Source organism: Piliocolobus tephrosceles, chromosome 16 (genome assembly GCF_002776525.5).
Source record: "Piliocolobus tephrosceles isolate RC106 chromosome 16, ASM277652v3, whole genome shotgun sequence".
Lineage (NCBI taxonomy): Eukaryota > Metazoa > Chordata > Mammalia > Primates > Cercopithecidae > Piliocolobus > Piliocolobus tephrosceles.
In genome coordinates, this window is record NC_045449.1 from 56,565,573 (window position 1) to 56,588,237 (window position 22,665).

A 22,665-nucleotide genomic window follows, 5' to 3' on the forward strand; every position below is an offset into this window, starting at 1 on the left:
TTTCTCCCAGAAGAATCTCTGGGGACCCAATTGTCATACAGCCCTCGATTCACTGCGGTGTTCCGAGTCTGACTTCGAGCCCGCCTGCTTTGTTAAGCACGTTTTTCTCCAGTCGGTTTTTTTTTTTTTTTTTTTTTTAATGGAAAAAGGAACAGGGAGAAGACTTTTCTCGAACCTGTTTGCAGAGAGCCGTCTTGCCCGCTTTGAGGGCCCTTTCTCTGGAGACCTGTTTGCTTTGTTCAGCCTCTGAATTCAGCAGACCCAAAATCCACCAAGGCCACTAGCTTGTGAGTGAATGTGGTCCCTTCAGGTAAGGGCCAGACAGCCCCTGCCAGGGCTTGGGGAGGGTTTTCCTAGAGGAATCCTGGCAGTAAAAAAACCAATCCCCAAACTCTCCAAGTGCTGGACGCTGGAGAATCCCAGCAAGGAAAAGGAACAAATCTTATCTCATGCCGGAAGGTAACCTCTTCCCTTTGTTGGCGCTTTTCCTTGCGTTCAGGATGAATTAAAATTCTTATCTGCTCTGCATCCAGTGAACTTGGCCTCGCCTTCCTGATTGTTTGCTGCGGCTGACTTTCCCAAGCTTTGGGGGGTTATTTTTGCCTCTGGGTGGTGGTCATTCCTTCCTTCCATGGCATTAAGTTCAACACAGTCACAGAAAAAGAGAAATTTAGCAAACACCCTCAAAATGGCAGGACTGGGCCCCAAAACCTACTTTCATTTTCCTCTGTTCTGGGTTGTGGGTAATTTCTTGACAACTACAAGAAAAAAGACAACGAGAAATGAATTGTTATTCCAATGCAATTGTGAACAGATGTATAACCTCCTAGTTGCAGGAACGTTCTAGGAATCCCTTACACCACCTTAAAGGGGCAGGAAAACGGGCAGAGGTGCTGAGGGCTGGGTGAGTGCTGAGCATTGGCAGGGCTCAGCCTCATCCTAAGGAGAGCTGCAGCCATAACCTGGGTCACCTTTGTTGTCTCGGGCTTCTAAATTTGGCAGCGAGAACAGACTCGCTTCCTTTGAGCAATTGATCTGAATAGCAGAATCCCATTCTGATGGTCCGAATCACATTTACAGGCTGTGGGGGTGAAGGCCGTGCTAATTGGCCACTTGCCTCACCACTGGCTTTGAAACAATCACTTGTATTCTCTTCCCGGCAGGAAGCAGCAGACCCATCAAGGCCCTAGGCTGGCTCTTTGTTCTGACTTTATGGCATTTGATGCCACAATAAGAAACACTGTGTACTCCGTGGGAGCCCATTGTGCCAGGCTGCAAGGATGTGGGCCCTGGTGCAGAGGGCCTGGTGCTCTTCCCCAGGAAGAAGAGGGGCTTTGTGACAGGCTGGGGGACAAAACAAGGGGTGCTGGACACTGTTACTGGGGCAACTGCCTGGCCAGTGTGGAGGCAGCTTTAGTCCCCGGGACCGTTTCTGTGCCCAAGGAGAGGGAGGGCAGGGGAAGGATGGAATTTCGTCTAGAGTAGCAGGTCCTGGTTACCTGGTAAATTATGCATCAGGACTGGGTTAGCCATTGCCTCCGTTTTCTCTGGGCTCCCGAGTCAACCTCCACCTGCCTCTAGATTCTGTGCCAGCTGAGCGTATCTATCTCACCAACTCTTGTTCCACCAGGAAACTGCATCTTGGTGAGTGGGAAGTTTTTGTAACTGTGGACCAAACCTGGGCTTCCCATGTTTTGGGTTGATCTGGTCCTTAGAGAGAAGAGCTTTTGGTTTTGTAGAAATGATATGCATGGGGGCGGGGGTAGTCACAGTCTATCCAGTCTCACACGTGAATGAACCAACGGGGATTTGAGAATGGCTTCTAGATCCTACCTGCCTCTCCAGCCAGCCCCTGGGCTCCCTTCCCCTGCACCTAGCCTGAAGTTTTTCACTATTAACGGCACACCTGGGACAGAAGACAGAGGAGGGTCCTCGCTCCAGGAGCTCGCTGTAATAATCAGATAGAGACAAGACCTGGGCTGGGAGGAAGCCAGGACACGGGGGTTGCGGGACTAAGCCCTGACAAATGGAGTGCTCCGTGTTGGGGCTGAAAGGGAAGGAGGAGAGGGAAGGCAAGGCCCTTTAGCTTCACCTCGAAGGTGGGGTCAGGTGAGGCTGGTGGGTCCTGTCTTCTCTGGAGATGCTCGCTGACAAGCACCTGAAGGGAGGAAAGGCCAGCTTCCTGCCGGCCACTTGCAGAGGCGAGCATTCAGTGCTTCTGCCAGCCTGTCCCTCACCCCACACCCACCCGTCCTTCCCATGTCCGATGCTCCCCACGCGGGGCCCCTTATTACCCCGTGCCATTGCAGCAGCCTCCCAGCGGTTTTCTTTCCCCTCCAGTGTAGCTGCCCAAGTTCTGCCCGCAAAAGCCACATCTCCTGGCCTGCCAATCCCAGGCTGGAAACTGTTCCATGGCCTCCAGAGCCATTCACAAACCCTTCCTGCTCCTTGCCTGCACCTTAGGCTCTTTCTCTGCCCTTCCTGGCCACACACCTCCCTGACTTTCCCCAAACATGCAGGTCTTTCCATGTCTCTGTGCGTTTCCATTTCCCTCTGCATGGAATACTCCCATCACACCTATCCTCGCCCATCTGCCAAACCCTTCAGGATTCTGGGTCAACATCATCTCCACAGTGGATCCATGATGACAGCAGTATGGAAGCAGGTTTGCCACCAGTCTCCCAAAGAAGTGGGAACACTGATTGCAAAGGGCATAATCTGATTGGATGAAAAGCGAGGCCTCAGAAGCATTGGCACGTGTCCCCGAAGAGCTGGGCTGGAGGTCTGTCCTGCAGGAGGGGTGGGGGGGGGGGGTGAGAATGGCAGTGCCCCATTTCATCCGACTGCTCTGTGTTCCCCACATCTGACCCAACCTTCCGTTACAACACAGGCAGGCACATTTGTGGATACTCTTGGTTCCATGTGTGTTCTGTCCTTAGACTCTGAGTCTCTTCTAGGAAAGGAGTGTCTTAATCATCTTTGTATTCCCAGAATCTAGTTTAGAGGCTGGTACATAGTAGGTTTGCAGAACATCTTTGAATAGCGGCCGAGGTGGGAGTTTTCTTGAGACCAGGAATTCAAGACCAGCCTGGGTAAGCAAGACCCCATCTCTACAAAAAATAAAAAATTAGCCAGGCATAGTGGTGGACGCATCGCAGCTACTCAGGAGGCTGAGGTGGGAGGATCACTTGAGCCCAGGCATTCAAGCTGCAATGAGCTGTCATCCCGCCAGTGCACTCCAGCCTGGGCAACAGAGTGAGACCCTGTCTCAAAAAGAGAAAGAAAATCTTTGAGTAAATAATATATGTTGAACTTGGAAGTATTCCTTTACCTAGAATATTGTTCTCTCTGCAAATTTTGTACCATCACTTTCTCCAAAACATAACTCAGGACTCGCCTCCTGGAAAAAGTAGGTTCTGATTCAGTAGTTGACTGTGCATCAGAACGTTATTGAGCACCTATTCGGTACTAGGCATTTTCTAGGCACTGGAGGCCTGTGAGATACAAAAGAGATAAAGGTTCCCATGCCCAAGTTGTTAATGAGTGTCCCCAGCCCATGCGGGCCACTTCCTTATCTGGCAGAATCACTTGGGACGTCTGTAAATGCTCAGTGCTCCCAGCATCCGTAGTGCCAGGCACATGGTCAGCAGTCAGATGTGACTCACTGTGTGCCCAGCATTATGAGAGACAGGCATAGAAAGCCTGGCTTTGCATTCCAATAGCTCACAACTTCACTGAGACCAGTTGTTTATAGGATTGCAGGAAATCCCAGGGAGCCCCAGCCAGGGAAGAGCTTATGTTGTCAATTTCACAGCCTCTAAGAATTCACTGGGTCCACTAGTTCTCTTGCACAGGTGCTACTTTCCAGTTATTTCCTGGTTTTATAAATATGTGTCTCCTTTTTCAACTCCTTCACACGCTCTTTACGGAAAGGGATATCATGGCGTCATGTCTAGTGTCTAGCAGCTTGTTTCCCTGTTCCTCATCTCAGCACCTGGTACAGGGCAGTGCATGAATAGATGAGAAATGATCACCACCATTAAGAGGCATTTGTCAGCTAGGCGCGGTGGCTCACACCTGTAATCCCAGCATTTTGGAAGGCCAAGGTGGGTGGATCACCTGAGGTCAGGATTTCCAGACCAGCCTGACCAACATGGCGAAACCCCGCCTCTACTGAAAATGCACAAATTAGCCGGGCATGGTGGCGCACACCGATAATCCCAGCTACTCAGGAGGCTGAGGCAGAAGAATCACTGGAACCCCAGAGGTGGACGTTGCAGTGAGCTGAGATTGTGCCACTGCATTATAGCCTGGGCGACAGAGCAAGACTCTGTCTCAAAAAAAATAAAAAACAAAACAAAAAGACAGGAATCTGTCACTAGGTCTCTTAATGAGACACAACCAAGAAACACAGTGTGAGTGAGTTCAACAGTTCTGGTAGATAAAGGAGAGGGAAGGACTTTTCTCCTTAGTGCCTCTCTTTTGCTAAATGTTACTATCAGATTCTGAGTGTTTTCTACAAGAAATGACTGAGATGCAAATCAAGAAGTGTGAATTTAACAAGAGCCAGTTTGTTTCCTACTTTCAGTTGGATGCACTTTTTTTTTTTTTTTTTTTTAAACAGGGTCTCTCTCTGTCACCCAGGCTGGAGTGTGGTGGCACAATCATGGCTCACTGCAGTGTCAACCTCCCTGCAGCATCAACGGCACCTGGCCTGGGTGCCTCTTAACTGGTTATCTGTACCTGTTATTGCTTGGTAGTCTAAGTGTGTGAGATCAGTTTCAGGGTTTCTCCAATTCAATGTGAGCTTGTGGTGAGAGAAGAGTGTCCCTGTTCCCTCCTGCTGCTTTTTGCTCTGGTTCCCAGCTTGCTCCTGGTACAACTTCTTCCTAGTCCAGGACAGATTTACTGGAAGTTTCTTTAGAGGCAGTGCTTTAGGGCTTTGGTCTTCATCTGTTGGGTTGTACTGTTTGTCGTTTGTCATGTTTGCTTTGCAGGCCTGGTAGCTAATGCTGCTTGCATTGGCTCACTGCTCTTAGGGCCATCTGTAACCTGTATCAACCCTGGATGCTTTGAAGTTCAATGTGCAATAAAAAGTTCATTAAAAAGATGTGGAATCATGAAAATAAGGTTACAGAAATGTTAACAAAGGATCATTTCCTGCTTCTAGTACTTTTCTTTTTTTAAAAATATATTTCTCTGAGAAATTTATGTCACCATTAAAACCATGGAAGAGTTTAGGAAGGACAGGCCTGGGTCAAAATGAGGGTGAGATTCTTGAGGAGATGTCTTGGCAGAGCCCCAGCCTGTTTTCTTAATTGAGAGCACAGGGTCTAAGGAGAGAATGTAAGCCAGAAAAAAAAAAAAAAAAAAAAATCTAGGTTTCTCATGACTAACGGTTTTTTTTTTTTTTTTGAGACAGTCTCATTCTGTCACCCAGGCTGGAGTGCAGTGGCACAATCTCAGCTCACTGCAACCTCTGTCTTCTGGGTTCAAGCGATTCTCCTGCCTCAACCTCCCGAATAGCTGGGATTACAGGCATGTGCCACCACACACAGCTATTTTTTTTGTAATTTTAGTAGAGACAGGGTTTCACCATGTTGGCCAGGTTGGTCTCAAATTCCTGACCTCAAGTGATGCGCCCAGCTCGACCTCCCAAATTGCTGGGATTACAGGCGTGAGCCACCGCACCCAGCCCTAGTATTTTAAATAGGGATGGTGCTAAATGGATGGAAACAGTCCATGGTCATACAGAGTCTGCAGCCATGTAAGGAATTACATGTAGAATGACATATGGCAGGTGTGTCTTGTCCATGTGAAGTGACTGGGGAGAAAGTGAGAGAGAGAGGAAGAGAGGAGAGAAGAAAATAAAAAGAAGGAAAGGTGTACAGGATGGGGTGGCAGTGTCATTAAAACTACCTTGTGGCACTATCAGTGGCTTGTCTATTGCCACACTGGCTCACTTTGCAGTCATGACCTTCTGACACGAGCAGAGGTCCAGAGCCAAGCCTCAGGGTCCAGAGCTAAGCCAAAGGTCAAGAGCCAGGGCTCAAGGGGTATCCTGGGATCCAAAACACTGCCAGGAGACCAGCCCCTGGCATGACCTTAGGGGTAAGGGTGGTAACCTGTCCTCACAGTGCCCCTGCCTGGCCAGGCACAGAGAGGCATTTGACAAAGCGGGAAGTCCCTTGAGGCTCAAGGTGCTGATTTGACAATGACCAAGTGTACTAAGACACTGCAGAGGTGGACCCGTCCAACTCCCTCGTTTGGGTTGACTTTGTTAAGGCCAGGCTCCAGTTAGGAGGAGGACTAGGCTTCTCCCTGCACACCATGGGGTCTCCTAGAGAGCCCCAGTTCTGCTGAAGAAAGGGCAGCCACAGATGATCACTCCTGGTAAATATATCATCTTCTCTAATGACAAATGGTGTGCCACTATCATCATCTTTATTTCTTGGCAGCCTGTCTCTTTCAACAGGTACATACACTGGCATAACATGTCCTGGGGGCCCAGGCAGTCTCTTGTGGGGAAGATTCCTCTTTTTCTTTTCTTTCTTTCTTTTTTTTTAATATATATATTTTCATTTTTGTAGAGAAGGGGTCTCGCTGTGTTGCCCAGGCTGGTCTCAAATTCCTGGCCTCAAGTGATCCTCCTAGTTCAGCCTCGAAAAGCACTGGGATTATAGGCATGAGCCATCACACCCAGCCAGGTCCCTCTTTTTCACAGGTCCTCCATGTTCAGGCATTGGGGGTGCCCACACATAATACACAACCAGCCCCTGCATCCTTGCTGTCCTCTATTTTTGGGGGGCAAATATCCCTAGAGGCTCACTCATATGACCATTGACGACCATTTAATTACTACTTGTGTTCAATAATAAGCAATTATGTGATCATCACTTACTTTTCAGCCAGAGGGTCACCGTGTATACATTTAGCAGCTGCTAAATCTTAGTCCTAACAATGACAGTCCCATATCCTCCCAAGTGACTGTGAGGACCTCAACAGCTTGCACATCTAATAAACAGCACTGCAGGGTTTTCAGGGCTGCCACCGGGCAGCTCTGGGTCACAGCCAGACTTACCCTCTCTCTTTCCACCTGGTTGTGATTGAGCCTCATGAGTTCTGCAAACCTCTGCTCATAGAGGTGAAGCAGCAGCACCAGGTACAAGCCTGAATTCATCAGGTCGTTTTGTGCCTACAAATGGAAAAGAAAGCTCTTCAGTTCATCTGTAAAATAGTCATGGTCTAAATTGTGGGGTGCAGGGTAACAAGGCTAAGAGGTGACTAGAACTGGGACCAGAGCCCAAGCTCCAAGGCAAGTCCTGCTCTTCGGGACCAGAAGACAGAGCAGGAGGAGATCCAGGGTAGAGGCCAGGGCAGTCACTCCCTGGGATTTTTTACTAGCTAGTGGAGGATGCTTTGAGAAAGTTCCATTTTCCAGGCTCGATCCCATTCCACATTTATTGAGCAGTTACATATGCAAAGCCTTGAGCTGGATGTTGTGGGGCACACAGGGCAACAAGCCTCAGAACTCCCTGCTGGGACGCCATCACCTGGTGTGGGGGAGAGAACTTCATCCATAAACAGCTCCAGTACAAGCTGGATGTGCTACAACAGAGATGCACCAGGCTGTGTCTGTAACGTTCTCAGCAGTCACAGATGTCCCCTTGTGGAAGGCTTCCCGAGAAGCCTTGTTTGCCCCGTCATTCCTTTGCTCCCCAGTCCCTAAGCATTCGTCTTGATCTTGCATACCACCTTTTGCACTTAACGTTTCCGCTTTTTCTTGAGGAGTGGGCTGTGTTTTGTTTCTCTCGCTCATGCTCAGAACAGGCGCTACACAGGGAGGATGTGATGGTCTGGCTGGCCATAGTGCTTCTCTGTCCTCAGCACTTCGGCTTTGCTGCAAAGTAGGCTGTGCTCACTCTAGACCTTTCACAGACGTTCCACAAATCAGCGGTGTGAGTAACAACTACTCCTATCCCTCTATAGAAATGGAGGGGAAGGCCCTTTCAGTCCCCATCTTTCCCCTGAGTGGGGGTCTTGGGATGGGCCAGGCGGTGCTCACAAAGCCACCCAGCCCCTGGGGACTGGAGTCCCCAGCAGAGGTCATGGCCCCTTCTGTCACCCTTGGGAAAGGTTGCAACTGTGACTCTATCGGTCCAGGATAACGAAGCGTGGGCATGAATGACACAGTGAGCGCTCAGTGTCTTGGCTGCCTTCTTCCTGCAGCAGTGCGGGTGCCCCATCTCCCCGTTCTCATTAGATCCAGCGCAGCTCAGGAGGTTGGCACAGAACCCACCTCTCCCAGGACCAAGCAGCTGCCAGAAAAGGCACAGAAGTTGAGGAAGGATTGATGCACTCTTCCTTCTGAATTGGGGCCAACTCTGGATCTTGGTGACAGCTGGCCCTGAGGTCACCGCTGCAGGCCTCTCCACCATTCTACAGATCCATCTTCGAAGGCCCCAATCCTCTGTCCTTAGCGGTTAGCCTCCTATTTTTAGCCTTTGGTCGTGCTTTTTTGTGCTCTGCTGACCTTGGCCTAGGGCGAGCAGAGAACAAGTTGCTTGTTTTCACTTTTTCTGTTTTATTTATTTTATTTTTGAGATGGAGTCTTGCTCTGTTGCCCAGGCTGGAGTGCAATGGCACGATTTCCGCTCACTATAACCTCCGCCTCCCAGGTTCAAGCAATTCTCCTGCCTCAGCCTCCTGAGTAGCTGGGATTACAGGTGTGCACCACCACGCCCAGCTAATTTTTGTATTTTTAGTAGAGATGTGGTTTCATCATGTTGGCCAGGCTGGTCTCGAACTCCTGACCACAGGTGATCCACCTGCCTTGGCCTCCCAAAGTGCTGGGATTACAGGCCTGAGCCACCCTGCCCAGCCACTTTTTCTGTTTTAATTGCCTCCTCCTGCCCTCCCCATGAGTCTGTGCCTGCCTCCAGCTGTCTCATCAACCACCTCTTCTGAGAATCCTTTCTCACCTGGCTTTTAGCTCCTCCTCACCAACCAAGCCTTGGCCCTTGTTTGTTTTCCTCAGCCCCGGCTTCCTCCTGCAAAACTGCCAGTGGTTCTCTCACCAGTGCTTTTTGCCAGCCAGCTTTTATGCTCAAGACACTCGGATGCATAATGGCAAATCAATCAGCTAGAAAATGGCTTGGAACTATCAGGTTTGTCAAAGCATTCAGGGAAATCATTTACTTTTTATGACTCAATAAGGCCCAGAGGCATGCAGATGGGAAAATATCCACTAATGTTTTCTGCAGATAATTTGAAAAGTCACTTCTAGCAGATTGTGTCTCTTCTCTGGTCTGTGGGAGGGAACCTGTCACACGGCGCCATCAATCTCGCCGGCTCGGTTCCTTTATGTGCGCCCTTTGCAGAGCTGGTGATGCTCGACAAAGGGACTCAGCCCACCAGTCAGAGCAGGCGTGTGATAGTCGACTCCGAATCAGCCTTTATACTCCTGAGCTACAAGTGGGAGGCATTTGTTAACTCAAAGAGTTCCACCGCACTTGGCCGGCCAGGGCCAAATGAACGAGGTTTTGGAGCAGTGCTTACCCGAGTTACGGCCGATCCACTCCTTCCTTGTCCCAATCACATCACACTTTGACTCCCACGTGGAGTTCCCTTTGTGTGCCAGACTGAAGGGAATGGGGGTGGCATTAATAGGAGGGGACGGGGACATTAAAAAGGAGAAGGCATGTGAAACAGCGCACAAGTGCTCCGGAGATCTCAGCCCACCTGCCAGTTGTTTTCTCCATTTTGCTGATATTCATTTAGGCCAAGAGACTTGCTACTGGTGGAAATTCTCAATACATTCCACTTAAAGAAGCTGACGGGCCTGGCTGAACGTTCTATCAAGTCTTCAGATATGTTCAACAGTGCTCCCAGGTATAAAGGTGATTAGGTGACTGCGTGTGTCTGAGGACATCTGTCCTTGGCTGAGATGGAGCCAGGCCAGGCCTGTGCTTCAGAGCAATGACAGCCTGAGGCCCACTGAGACTCTCCTGTGTGGCAGAGCAAGGATGGCAGGGGTGCGTTCCAATGCACAGTGAGCAAGGGCCCCTGGAGTGCGCCTTACTTGGAAAGTGCTTCCGGCTGAGGTGGGCAGTGTAGGGCCACTGGACACTGTGACTTTAGGCAGAGTTTTAACTGTGCGGGGCCAAAGTGACTCAACTTCTAATGGAGGAGCAGTAACCTCTGTTCTGCCTGTTTCCCCAAAGCGTGGTAGTAAAGTGAGCTAATATTTAGGATCTCACAAAAAAATACATCCTACAAGAGGCAAGATTTAAAGACAGGATTCCAGGTAAATTGGGCATTAAGATCTGTGAGAGCAAGGCCTGCATCTGTCTTGTTTGCTCCTGACTCCTAGTGCCTGGCCCAGTGCCTGGTATACTGTGCATGCTCTATAAATATATGCACAGATGAAATAATGAGAAAAAAATGCAAAATTGTGATGGATCAGACAGTGACCCATTCAGTCACAACGTTTGAATCTAGTGGCTCCAGCTTTAACATGCATCAGAAATACCGAGCAGCCCTTTTCAAACACAGTTGCTAAACAGTCCCCTCCCCTCCCCTCCCTTCCCCTCCTCTCCCCTCCCCCTTCTCCTCTTTTTTTGAGACAGAGTCTCACTCTATCACCCAGGCTGGAATGCAATGGTGTTATCTGGGCTCACTGCAACCTCCGCCTCCCAGGTTTAAGGATTCTCCTGCCTCAGCCTCCCGAATAGCTGGGATTACAGGTGTGCACCACCACGCCCAGCTAATTTTTGTATTTTTAGTAGAGATGGGGTTTCACCATGTTGGCCAGGCTGGTCTTGAACTCCTGACCCCAAGTGATCTACCAGCCTCGGCCTTTCCAAGTGTTGGGATTACAGGCCTGAGCCACTGTGCCTGGCTTCACTGCTCCTCCTTTCTTCCCTGCAGTTCTGATTCAGTTGGACTGGAGTGGAGCCCAAGAATGTGTGCTTCTAACAAGTTCCCAGGTGATGCTAATGCTACTGGTTTGGGGACCACCCATTTTTGAGAACCACTGTTCTAAACTAAGGGTGAGCACTTGGTAGCTGCTAAGCTGAATCTGGCCTGTGGATGTGCTCTGGTTGGATGGAAGGAAGAAGGAAGGTAGAAAAGAAGAGCATGACCATCTTTAGTTGGGGAGAGCGCTTTTCATTTTGCCACAAATGCCAGCATGCCCAATGGCAGGATACCTAGAAGATTACCATCGTTTGTCGTCTGCCTGGGCTCTATGGTATTTGAGTGTGTAATCTGTGGCCTAAACTTCCCTTAAACCTGTTTTCTCCTCATCCATTTTGGAGGCTGGAATGTTATTTGGATCGCTGCATGCTGCTATCCAGGAGTTCTGCCCTCCGCCCCAAATCCGAGCGCCCAACTAGAATCCAATATGAGTCCTGCTTCCAGGCAATAGCCAACGCTCACAGGAGCAAATATAGGCTGGCCTCACACACGGCACTACCGAAAGAGGCAGGGGAAAAGGGGGCTATACTGCCTCAGGCCCTGACAGACCTGAGATGAAACCGCCAGGTCCCTGGGGCCCCACCGCTGCTTTTGTCTAATGATCCCCTCTGCAGATGCTTGTAGGAGTTCCTAATCTAGCCACCTGAGGCCTGGTAGCAGGCCTTGACCTTGGGGCCCATACTGGAGCCCTGTTAGCGCCTGTGAGCGGCATCTGCCCTGCTCCCACCAGAAGTACAGAACTAAGGTAGGAAAAAGTGCTCCGATGGGGCCCCCTTCACACCCTCAGAGGCCACCGACAGTGCTGACCGGGCAACTAAAGGACACGCTCTGATCTGTGCTCAGGTCCCAGGTGAGGCGTCCATCCCAGATGTCACAGACTTCACTCCAAGGCCTGGTGGACAGAAGGCCCGGTGGACAGAAGGCCCGCTCCTCTCTTTCCTTCTGCTTTTAAACATCTCTTCTTCAGAAGGGCCTTCTCTGGTTCAGAGAGCAAGTCGGAGCCCCACAGCTGTTCCCCCGGCGGCCTGCACCGTCCTCGTTTTGACCTCCACCCGCAGGGATTGCTCACTCCAGTCTTTGCTGCTGGTTGTACCTGCTCCAGGTCGTGGGCACCGGCAGCATTTCCAGCACAGTAGCTCACAGGCAGCAGGTGTTAATAAGTATTTGAAAAGTTAGTTAAACTGGCTGGGTGTGGTGGCTCACACCTATAATCCCAGCACTTTGGGAGGGAGGCTAAGATGGGAAGATCACTTGAGCCCAAGATTTTGAGACCAGCCTGGGCAAATAAGTGAGACAGACCCCATCTCTCAAAGAAAAAAAAAAAGCAAGGTGTGGTGGCACACACCTGTGGACCCAGCTACTTAGGAGGCTGAGGCAGGAGGATCCCTTGAACCCAGGAGGGACCCTGGCCCCATCCCAGAGCTGGGGTTAGACCTGGGTTGGGCCTGGGTATCACCATTTTAATAGAAAAAACGACCTGCAGCTAAATGTTAGAAGTTGTCATTTTGGGTGGTAAATTATAAGAAATTTTTGTATGGTTTTTGTAATTAAACAAAAGCAAAAACAAAACAATTTTCTAAGTGGGAAAATATATAAGAAAAACAGTCCGTTCACTAGTCAGTCAGTTTGAGGTCAAGTGAGAACCAGGCTGAGCTGAAGCCAGTTCGCGGTTTCTTTTGGTTTGGCCCTTTTCTTGGTACATGTCTAGACTTGTACACATAGAAAGTGGTGCCCCTTCTCCAGAAGGGAACCCATTTGCCAAGAATAAGCTGTGGGGGGTGGCCAGGAGGCCCTGGTGAGCCAGGTTTGGGAGCGAGGGGAAGGGACCAGGCACACAAGGCACAGGTGTCCACGTCACCTCCAAGGCCAGATTGACGGCCCCCGCAGCGGGGCTTGTCCCCTCAATGGGCTCGCTGCGCCTCGGGGATGAGCTGAGGTTCAGTGATATTGTAGATATCTTTGTGTTCAACAACAGTTGCTTCAGTCTTTATCCATGGTGAGCTTCAGAATTCGCCCAAGTCAGTCCCCCGGGGTCTGGGGTTTCGCCCAGGCTGTGAGCAGACAGGCACTATGAATTCCCAGCAGGTCATGGGGACAGTCGGGACTGCAGTGAGGTGTGAGCCCTCAGCTGCCGTCAGAGAGCAGCTGCCCGTGCTATGGCCCTGCTCTCCCCACAGGGCAGGCCTGGCAGCCTCGTTGCCACCTGGGATGATAATGCGGGCATTTCCAAAACGCTCTGATGGCCTGTGAAGTTCTCACTGGAACAAATTTAAAATCATTCCTGCTTCCACGTGGAGCAATGACTGTGCTGGATGCTTTCTGTTTCCCCTGCGGATCCATGCCCCTCCTGCTCTGTGGCCCAGGGGTCAGCCCCATGGCTTTCCCCAGCCGGGCTCCCTTGCCCTCTGGCATCCCACTGGGTTTGGCACATGGGAGGCCCCGGCAGGAGACCCGAGGGCGGAGGAGGGAGAAGCTGGGTGTCTCTTCCCCAGTCCCTCCCTGCTGGGTGTGGTGTGACAGTGGTTGCTGTCTTCTGCTGAAGGCCACAGGCTGCTGGTGGCTGTCCCTTAGCTACAGCGCTCATGATCCTGGCCACACTGCTAGTCCCAGGACACCTCCTCGTTCCTTGCTGCTTTCTTTTGCTGCCCACATTTCCCTCTTCCCTGCTGCCTTCCTCACTTGCCCCTTTTGAGTGTGCCACCATCTCTTCCAACCAGATCCTGGCTGATACAATTACTGTTATAGTTCGTTCTAGAAGGTGCTTGTAGCCAGTTATCTCAACTCGGAGGGTGCGGTGGCGCCGAGGATATGGATGTGACCCAGATGGGTCACCAATGACTGATGGACTCGAGGCCAGTCATTGGTGCACTTAGCTTTCTCCCCTGAGTGCCAAGTTAGTCGAGCGTCTCTACAGCTGTAATCTGACAATTCTCATGCGTGGAGCCTTCTCTGCACACCCTCTGTCTATGAGGTGATGTGCTCAAGTCTTCCTACATCCAAACCTGTGAGGTGTGAGTTAACATCTCTCACCTTCTACAGATGAGAGAGCTGAGGTCCAGAGAGTTGCCATAGTTTCCTCAAGGTCATGAGGCCACTCTGGGGAAGAGAGTAGGGTTTAGATTGAGATCTTAATCAAAGCTGGTAGGCTTTTCAGGGGGACACGTGGCCTCAGACTACATGAGTGCACATATCTTAGTACAGATGGAAAAATGCGCTGCTGCTGGGTCAGTTCTATAAATACCATTGATAAAGGACATTAGATGGTGGCAGCAGCTTGGCAGAGGGAGAACCATGTGGAAAGGCTTGGGGCCAAAAGGCGTCTTTTCTAGGCAAGGCATTGCCCTGGGCTGCATGGTGTTTGTGATGTCTGTAGATTGCTCTGATAGATAGTATTCTGGGCGACCCATCCTCACGTGAACACGTCCTCCTCAGGAGATACGGCAGGCTCCATTGCCCAAAATGATCTATTTCTTGAGATGAACCTGTCGGCGCCCTGGCTGGCACCTGACCTCAGGCACTGAGAGGTTCTGGTTTCTTTCAATATTTCGCCTCCCACATGCTCAGCGTCCAGGAATGTGAGTCGTTCTGTTTATCGTCTCAGATCTTAGTGCCTGGTGGTTATGATGCAGTGATGTGAGACCTTCAGGCCTCAAAACACTATTTATTTCTCAAAAAGCCCTTCTCCTCTCCCCTTCCCTGCCCTCCCTTCTCTTCCTGTCTTCTTTTCTCTTTTTTCTTGTTCTTTCTCTAACCTCCTGATGCCTAACCTCATAATGCTGCTGTGGCATTATGCCCTAACTTACTCATTGAACTCTTCAAGTGTCCTTCATTCTTGTCAGTATTTTGTTCTTTGGTCTACACCCTTAAAAATTTAAACAATGAAACTGCAGAATTGCCCAGACTCACACAAATCATTTTGACTTAACTGTCAAAACGTTGGCCAAAAAAAAGGTCTGGTCAATATTTATTGACTGCTTATAATGTGGAAATCACCTTCCAGATCAGCCCCATCCAACAGAATACACTCAGAGGTACAAACACACATCGCAGATGTAATTTTAACATTTCTAGTAGCCACATTAAAGAAGTAAAAAGAAACTGGTGAAATTTTAACAATATAATTTGTTAACCTAATATTTTCAAATGATCATTTCCGTATGTAATTTTTACATTCTTTTTTTTTTTTTTTTTTTTGATATTTTACTTTTTTGGCATTAAGTATTTGCCTGAGAAAATCTTTATTTCTCCTATGCTCTTGAAGGATAATTTTGCAGGGTACAGAAATCTAGGTTGTTCAGTTTTTTCTTTTAACGCTTTAAATATTTTGTTTCTCTCTCTTCTTGCTTTCTGGGAAGTCAGATGTCATTCTTATCTTTACTCCTCTTTAGGGAAGGTGTTTTTCCCCTCTGGCCTCTTACAGGATTTTTTTCTTTATCTTTGATTTTTTTTTTTTTTTTCCATTTTAAATATGATATGGCATGGTGATGGGGTTTTGCATTTATCTTGTTTGGTGTTCTCTGAGCTTCCTGGATTTGTGATTTGGTGTCTGACATTAATTTGGGGGAAATTCTCAATCATTATTGCTTCAAATATTTCTCTGTTCCTTTCTCTCTTTATTCTCCTTCTGGGTATTCCCATGGTGTGTCTATTGCACCTTTTGGATAGTTGTCTCATAAGTTCTTGCATATCCTGTTGTGTTTTCTTTTCTTTTTTTCCCAATCTTTGTTCTGTTTTTCCATTTTGGCCAGTTTCTATTGGGATAGCCTTAAGCTCAAAGATTCTTTTTTTTTTTTTTGAGACAGAGTCTTGCTCTGTTGCCCAGGCTGGAGTGCAGTGGTGCGATCTTGGCTCACCGCAAGCTCTGCCTCCCAGGTTCAAGCCATTCTCCTGCCTCAGTCTCCTGAGTAGCTGGGACTACAGGCGCCCACCACCACGCCCGGCTAATTTTTTCTATGTTTTAGTAGACACGGGGTTTCACCATGTTAGCCAGGATGGTCTCGATCTCCTGACCTCGTGATCCACCCATCTTGGCCTCCCAAAGTGCTGGGATTACAGGCATGAGCCACCACGCCCAGCCAAAGATTCTTTCCTCAGTTGTATCCAGTCTACTAATAAGCCCATCAAAGGCATTCTTCATTTGTTAGTGTTTTTCATGTCTATGATTTTTCTTTCTAAGAATTTCCATCCTTCTGTGTACACTGCCCATCTGTTCTTGAGTGCTGTCTACCTGTTACAGTTCTTAGCATATTAATCATAGTGTTTTACATTCCTGGGCTGGTAATTCCAACATCCCTGCCATATCTGACTCTGGTTCTGGTGTTTGCTCTGTTAATTCAAACTGTGCTTTTCACCTTTGAGTACGCCTTGTTATTTGTTCTTGGTAACCAGACGTGATGTACTGGGTAAAAGGAAGTGCTATAAATGGGTTGTTAGCCGTGTGGTGGTGAGGTGTGGGGAGAGGGGAAGTGTTCCAGAGTCCTTTGAGATTCTAGGTCCCAGTCTGAGTGAGCCTGTGCCTCCGGACTGTGAACTTCACAAGTGCCTCTCAGTTTCTCTATCCTCCCCCTCCCACCTTAGGTGGGACAAGATGGCTGGAGAGGGCTGCAGTTGAGTATTTCCCTTCTTCCAGTTAGGTATGGGGCTCTGATAAAACCTCCAAAGGTTAGGCTCTGGTTAAATAGTTTTTTCCTGAGGGCAAACTTCGTTAGGAAGAACAGAAAGCTCTGGCTTATACCAAAATGGTTACTTCCCCCTCCCCCTGCTGGAAGCATGAAGGAATTTTTCTCTGCTATTCACTGTAAACTCCCGGTTGCACTACTGGAAAGAAACCTCACCGAAGGGTGGGGATACCCCTATGACGGGGTTCCCCTGGAGTTTTTGACTCTCAGACTTGTCTGCACTGAGCCTCCAGCAGTTCATTAATTACAGCTTAAGGTTACTTGTCCAGCGCTGGTTTCCACAGAGCTTTCTGCTCAGGAGTCTCTGCTCCGGTAAGTTGTGATTTGTTTTTTTGTTCTGTTTTGTTTTTGTTTTTGTTTTTGTTTTTTTGAGATGGAGTCTCACTCTGTCGCCCAGGCTGGAGTGCAATGGTGTGATCTCGGCTCACTGCAAGCTCGCCTCCCAGGTTCAAGTGATTCTCAAGCCTCAGCCTCCTGAGTAGCTGGGATTACAGGCATGCGCCACCACGCCCAGCTAATTTTTGTATTTTTAGTAGAGATGGGGTTTCGCTGTGTTGGCCAAGCTGGCCTGAAACTTCTGACCTCAAGTGATCCGCCCACCTTGACCTCCCAAAGTTCTGGGATTAGTGATTCTGCCTCCCTGTCTCTCCAATTTTAGCGGCAGTGATTTGCTCTGTGACCTCACTTCTCTTATGGATCTAAGAAGGGTTGTTGATTTTGCACGTTATTCAGCTTTTTACTTGTTGCTAAAACGAAGTGACAACTTCAACTTCTTTACATACTGAACTAGAAAGTGTACTAAGTCTTTGAAACTTGGTGTGTGTTTAAAATTAGGTGATATATTACCCTTTGTATTTTTTTGGTACTGTGTCTTTGAAATTTGGTGTGTATGTGACACTTACAGGATATGTTGATTAGAACAAGCCACCTGTTCATTAGCCACAAGTGGCTTGTGACTTCTATACTGAACCAAATAGTATTAGGTTGGTGCAGAAGTAATTGTGGATATTGCCAACGAATGTGGCAAAACTGCAGTTACTTTTGTACCAGCCTAACAGCTCTAAATGGAAGACTGTTTGCCTGAGAATTGGGTGATTAACTGTTATCTCAGGCATAAATCAACTTCCCACCTGAGGGTAACTAACTTTTTTACAATATTAGAAATGCAGTCCAAACACCCTAGGCGAGTTAATTCACTAGGTGGTAAAGATCAGCCAGTAGGCATTTACCTCATGTTTATTAGTCCTAGGTAAAGCAGTTCCTTCTTATCACAGGGCTACTTGATATTTAAATTAGGGGCCATTTCCTCCAAGACCCTGATTTTTTTTTTCTCTCTTGTTATTAAATTACTTCTGCAAATGTGGGTGTGGAGCTTGCCAGAATTTTTGGGTATTTCTCTGTGTCCAGTTGCCCACTGATGCTTCTTGCTTTTGTCCCCAACAGCAGGGCAAACTCAACCCGGGACAAATAAGACTTCCAACTCTCAGCCAGGTGCAGTGGCGCACGCCTGTAATCTTAGCACTCTGGGAGGTGGAGGCAGGCAGATCACTTGAGGTCAGGAGTTCGAGACTAGGCTGGGCAACATGGAGAAACCCCATCTCTACTAAAAATACAAAAATTAGCTGGGTGTGGTGGCACATGCCTGTAATCCCAGCTACTCGGGAAGCTGAGGTAGGAGAATCGCTTGAACCCGGGAGGCGGAGGTTGCAGTGAGCCGAGATCGCACCACTGTACTCCAGCCTGGGCGACAGAATGAGACTCCATCTCAAAAAAACAAAAAGGCTTTTCAGCTCTCTAATACTCCAATTTAGTGGCAGGCCTTCTTAGAGAAGTAAGCTAAATGGATATTGTCAGACTCCTGCCAGCAGAGACCTTCTACATTTCTTAGATCGGGGAGAAAAGGGAATGTCTTCTCGCCCTGCCCCTCCGACGTACTTTAGCCCGTGGAGGCAGAGTGGCCACATTTCTCACCTGAGATTGCTGGTGCTTCTGGTAGAACTCAATCATGTTAAAGTCACCCAGGTCAACCAGCAGGCCTTGCTTACACATCTCACAGGTCTTCACGGCACCAAGATCTGCTCCTTAAATTAGATAAAGAATTATATGTACATATAACCATGGGTCTGTTTGTGTTAGCACTTTGGACAGGTGATACTTGGAGAGTGACCTTGTGTGTGTTATGAATTCTGAGCTTGAGTGACCTTCCTTTAAAGCCAGCCATCTTCTGTAGAAAATGCCCTTGAATCTGAGAGCTGAAAAATTTCCTCTGTAGTCATCTATTATGCAAGCTTCATAGAAGTGAAATTCCCATGACTTTTAAATAGCAGATCTTGCTTTCTATTTAAATATAAACATGATGGTTCATAAACTTGGAATTGCTGCAGAGAGGCTAAGAGTCTGTAACACAGGTGTTTGTAAAAAGAGTGAATATTCGGCTTTTTTTTCTTGCAGACCCAACACAGGTCCAAGTAAATAAATTAGTGAGGACCAAAATAGATGGTAGAAGCTATTCTCGATCAATGGCTTAAAAATCTGCCTTTGCTTCTGCCCAGGTAACATTCCCACCTGAGAACAGTGCGGGAGCGAGGGGCCAGGTGTGGGTGCTAGTTACAGGAGTACCTGCGGCCAGCTCATCAACCTGAGCTCAGACTCATCTGGGAAAAGAAATATGAGAAGGCTTCCTTTGTTGCTGTTTTTGTAAAAACAGGCATTCTACATCAGCGTTTTTATCCTACTCCCCAAAGCGAAAGTGGAAGATGCAGAACTGGGCTGTTATGTCTAAGCAAACATTCTGTCAGACAGGTTTTTTTGTCCCCCCTTAGTTGCGGCTTTTGACTAATGCGGCTTTTTTTTTTTGAGACGGAGTCTTGCTCTGTCGCCCAGGCTAGAGTGCAGTGGCCGGATCTCAGCTCACCGCAACCTCTGCCTCCTGGGTTCACGCCATTCTCCGGCCTCAGCCTCCCGAGTGGCTGGGACCACAGGCGCCCACCACGTCGCCCGGCTAATTTTTTGTATTTTTAGTAGAGACGGGGTTTCACCGTGTTAGCCAGGAGGGTCTCGATCTCCTGACCTCGTGATCCGCCCGTCTCGGCCTCCCAAAGTGCTGGGATTACAGGCTTGAGCCACCGCGCCCGGCCAAATGCGGCTTTTGACTAATGATGTACTGGTGTTTATTTTATGCATTAGAAAATAGAAGACCTATTAGTTACCTGCATGTGTTTGGTAAAAACAGGGCTTGTGCAGTTTCATACCCCCATTCTATTTCCCCACTGGGGATATAAAGAAACAGTAAATAATAGAGACTTTCAAAGGGCAGGGATGAACAGTAAGTAATCCCTTATCTGCATTTTGTTTGCTTGACTTTATTTTTATTTATTTATTTTTTTTTAGCATCATTCAGTAATGCTTTAGGCTACCGAATGTCCCATGTGTCTTCCGATCGAATCCTACTGAACACACCTATACAAGCATTGACATTTATGAGCACAGCAGCATTTTCATGACATGTTTCATGGGTAACTTTTTCTGTGTTAGATGTTAATTGGCCCAAATTTCTAGGAAGATAAAGGATTGCATGGCAGAGTTGTTAACCAAAATCCACTTGTTTCTTCCCTCTCCAAAGGACTGAATACTTTGCTCATTATATGGATATGCATTTAAGCTTCTTGATCAGTGGACTTACATTTCTTATGCTAGGGAAGTTGCATAAAATGGGCTTCATGGATGAGACAGTAATATGATTACCCCACATGTTCATTCTGATTCCATGGTGTGCTGTCCTTGGTGAGGGGGCGTGGCAACATCTCAAGGATAGAATAAAGCTCTAAGTCTCCCTGCAGCCTGGAATAGTGACGGCTAAGGAGAAGGATATGGAAGAGGGGGAGACATAGGATATGGCTGTGGGGTGATATGTTTTCAGAGAGGTGTGTCTCAAAGAAGCCACAGCTATTTTCTGATCAACTTGCTCTTTGCACTGACGTTCCATGCTTTTTTTTTTTTTGGTTAAAGTTGATCTCATTCCTAAAGCCATGCTTTAAAGAAATCTTCTGTTCTCTGCCCAGAAAACTACAGCTGACCTACCGATGTGGTTGTATTTAGGTTACAACCTGCTCAGGGAGTTGAGAAGGGGCTGCACACCCAGTTATAAGATGCTAGGGAGCTGACAAAATCCGCACATGGGAATTTATCTCATATGGTTCTAGACAATCAGATCAACGCTCTTATCCCTATTGCTAAAAGGCAGCTTTGTTTAGTTTCTTAGGTGACCCCCCAAATAAAAGGAAGTAGCATGCGTATGCTGGGGGTCTCTCATGAGGGACCTTCTGAAGTATTTTGCTGGGTGTCTGCTAGCTGGGCGTGGCTACTGTGTGTCTGCTGAGCTTCCACCACTGACCCACTTCTTCTATTTCCTTCCTCCTGAGAGGCCATCTTAGCATCTCTGCTCAAGCCTCAAGCAGAGGTAGAATTCAATAGTATTTGTTTCCAGAAGTATTTTCTCAGATTAAAAAACAAAAACAAAAAACAAACAAACAAATAAAAAAACACAACTCCCTCCCATAAAGACAGTTTTTATGAGCAAGAATCTGGAGCTCAGCCACGTGTCCCTGTCCCGCTGTTCTGCGGAGGAGAGAGAGCCGATGACAAGGCTCCGAGGCCCACACCGTGGTGCCTCGTGTTAATTACCTGTTGTGGCACGTTCGCTGCACTTTCTTCCCCACCTACCTGACGTTATTTTCACTTTCAGCCACTTTTTCAGGCACTCTTGATGAACAAACCGCAGGCTTCCCACACAGCCACAAGGCTCCAGGAGGGGGTTTCTTGGGGAACCCCCGGCTATCTGACAGATGCGACACAAGTCTCCCTCCTCCTCGGAGTCCTCCTCCAGGAGACTAAATGGAAAACAAGCCCTTGTGACCAGGAGGCTACATGTTTGCAGTTTCTACAAATACCAGTTCCCAGGGCATTGGCAGTAAGGGAAGAGGGCTCCTGGCACTCACCCACTGCCCCCTCTGACCCTACTGAGATGGTTTTTAATAATAAAGGCACAGATTCTCTTTTTTGTTTTTTGAAACAGAGTCTCACTCTGTTGCCCAGGCCGGAGTGCAGTGGCACAATCTTGGCCCGCTGCAGCCTCAGCCTCCTCAGGCTCAGGTGATCCTCCCACTTCAGCCTCCCAAGAAGCTGGGATTACAGGTGCATGCCACCACACCTGGCTATTTTAAAAATTATTTTGTAGAGATGTAGTCTCACTATGTTGCCCAGACTGGTCTTGAACTCCTGGGCTGAAGTGATCCACAAGCCTTGGCCTCCCAAAGTGCTGCGATTATAGGTGTGAGCCACTGGGCCTGGCCGAGGCACAGATTCTTGTAACAGGCTTCTTTGCAATTGTTGGTACATGTGAGCTGACCTGGAAGACCAGCACGGCCACCATAAATCAAGAGGTAAAGGGATATGGCTACAGAATCATTTCCAAACTGCAGTCAAGGCCAGGAGCCCCTCTCCCTGCCATAGGAAGTTGGTGGGGGTGGCATACTGGTGAGTGCATAGGATTCGTGGTCAGGGGGCCTGGGTTTGAGGCCAGCCTCTGAAACTTGTCAGTTGTGTGACATTGGATAAGTTCCTTAATCTTCCCAAGACCCTGTCTCCTGTACAACGTACACTGGGGGTATGTACAATGAGGGTCATGGTGATAACGCCACTGCCACCTGCTTCCCAGGGTTGTGGCCAGGCTGGCTGTGCGTGATGATGAGGAACCTGTTCTGCAAATTGTACAGTACATCTAGTGTCTGGCAAGGTGTTGCACACAGAGTTCACTTAATAGATGTTGGTTTAGGTGAATGATGAACCAATAAACCTGGACACAAGCTCCCGAATAACACCACACATGCCAACAAATGATGTCAGCATTCCAGAATGTAAGCAGCTGGAATCTGATGCAGATAAGAACTCATGAAAATGTAAGTAAAGATATTTGTGTCTAATAAATGGTGAGTGAAGAATAGCTGGTCGA

General features: G+C 48.3%; 1 protein-coding gene and 1 long non-coding RNA gene across 5 annotated transcripts in view; one reads left to right on the plus strand and one right to left on the minus strand.

Moving 5' to 3' along the window:
* The window catches only part of MARCHF10 (membrane associated ring-CH-type finger 10), a 114,121-nt gene that overhangs the window by 3,487 nt on the left and 87,969 nt on the right, over positions 1–22,665 (minus strand). For 3 of the 4 annotated variants that reach the window (XM_026448073.2, XM_026448074.2, XM_026448072.2), the window contains 4 exons: positions 21,378–21,544; positions 18,627–18,736; positions 7,082–7,195; positions 716–758 (listed from right to left, as the gene is read on the minus strand). In XM_026448073.2, the coding sequence (XP_026303858.1) occupies positions 716–758; positions 7,082–7,195; positions 18,627–18,736; positions 21,378–21,544 (434 nt within the window). Of the gene's footprint in view, positions 1–73; positions 759–7,081; positions 7,196–18,626; positions 18,737–21,377; positions 21,545–22,665 lie in introns of those variants that run through there. The other variant, XM_026448075.2, reaches the window with a different exon arrangement.
* Positions 1,384–22,665, plus strand: part of LOC111526575 — a 33,565-nt gene continuing 12,283 nt past the window's right edge. Inside the window, exons 1-2 of the long non-coding RNA XR_002726424.2 lie at positions 1,384–1,644; positions 2,608–2,782. This is a non-coding gene — a long non-coding RNA (uncharacterized LOC111526575). The remainder of the gene's footprint in view (positions 1,645–2,607; positions 2,783–22,665) is intronic.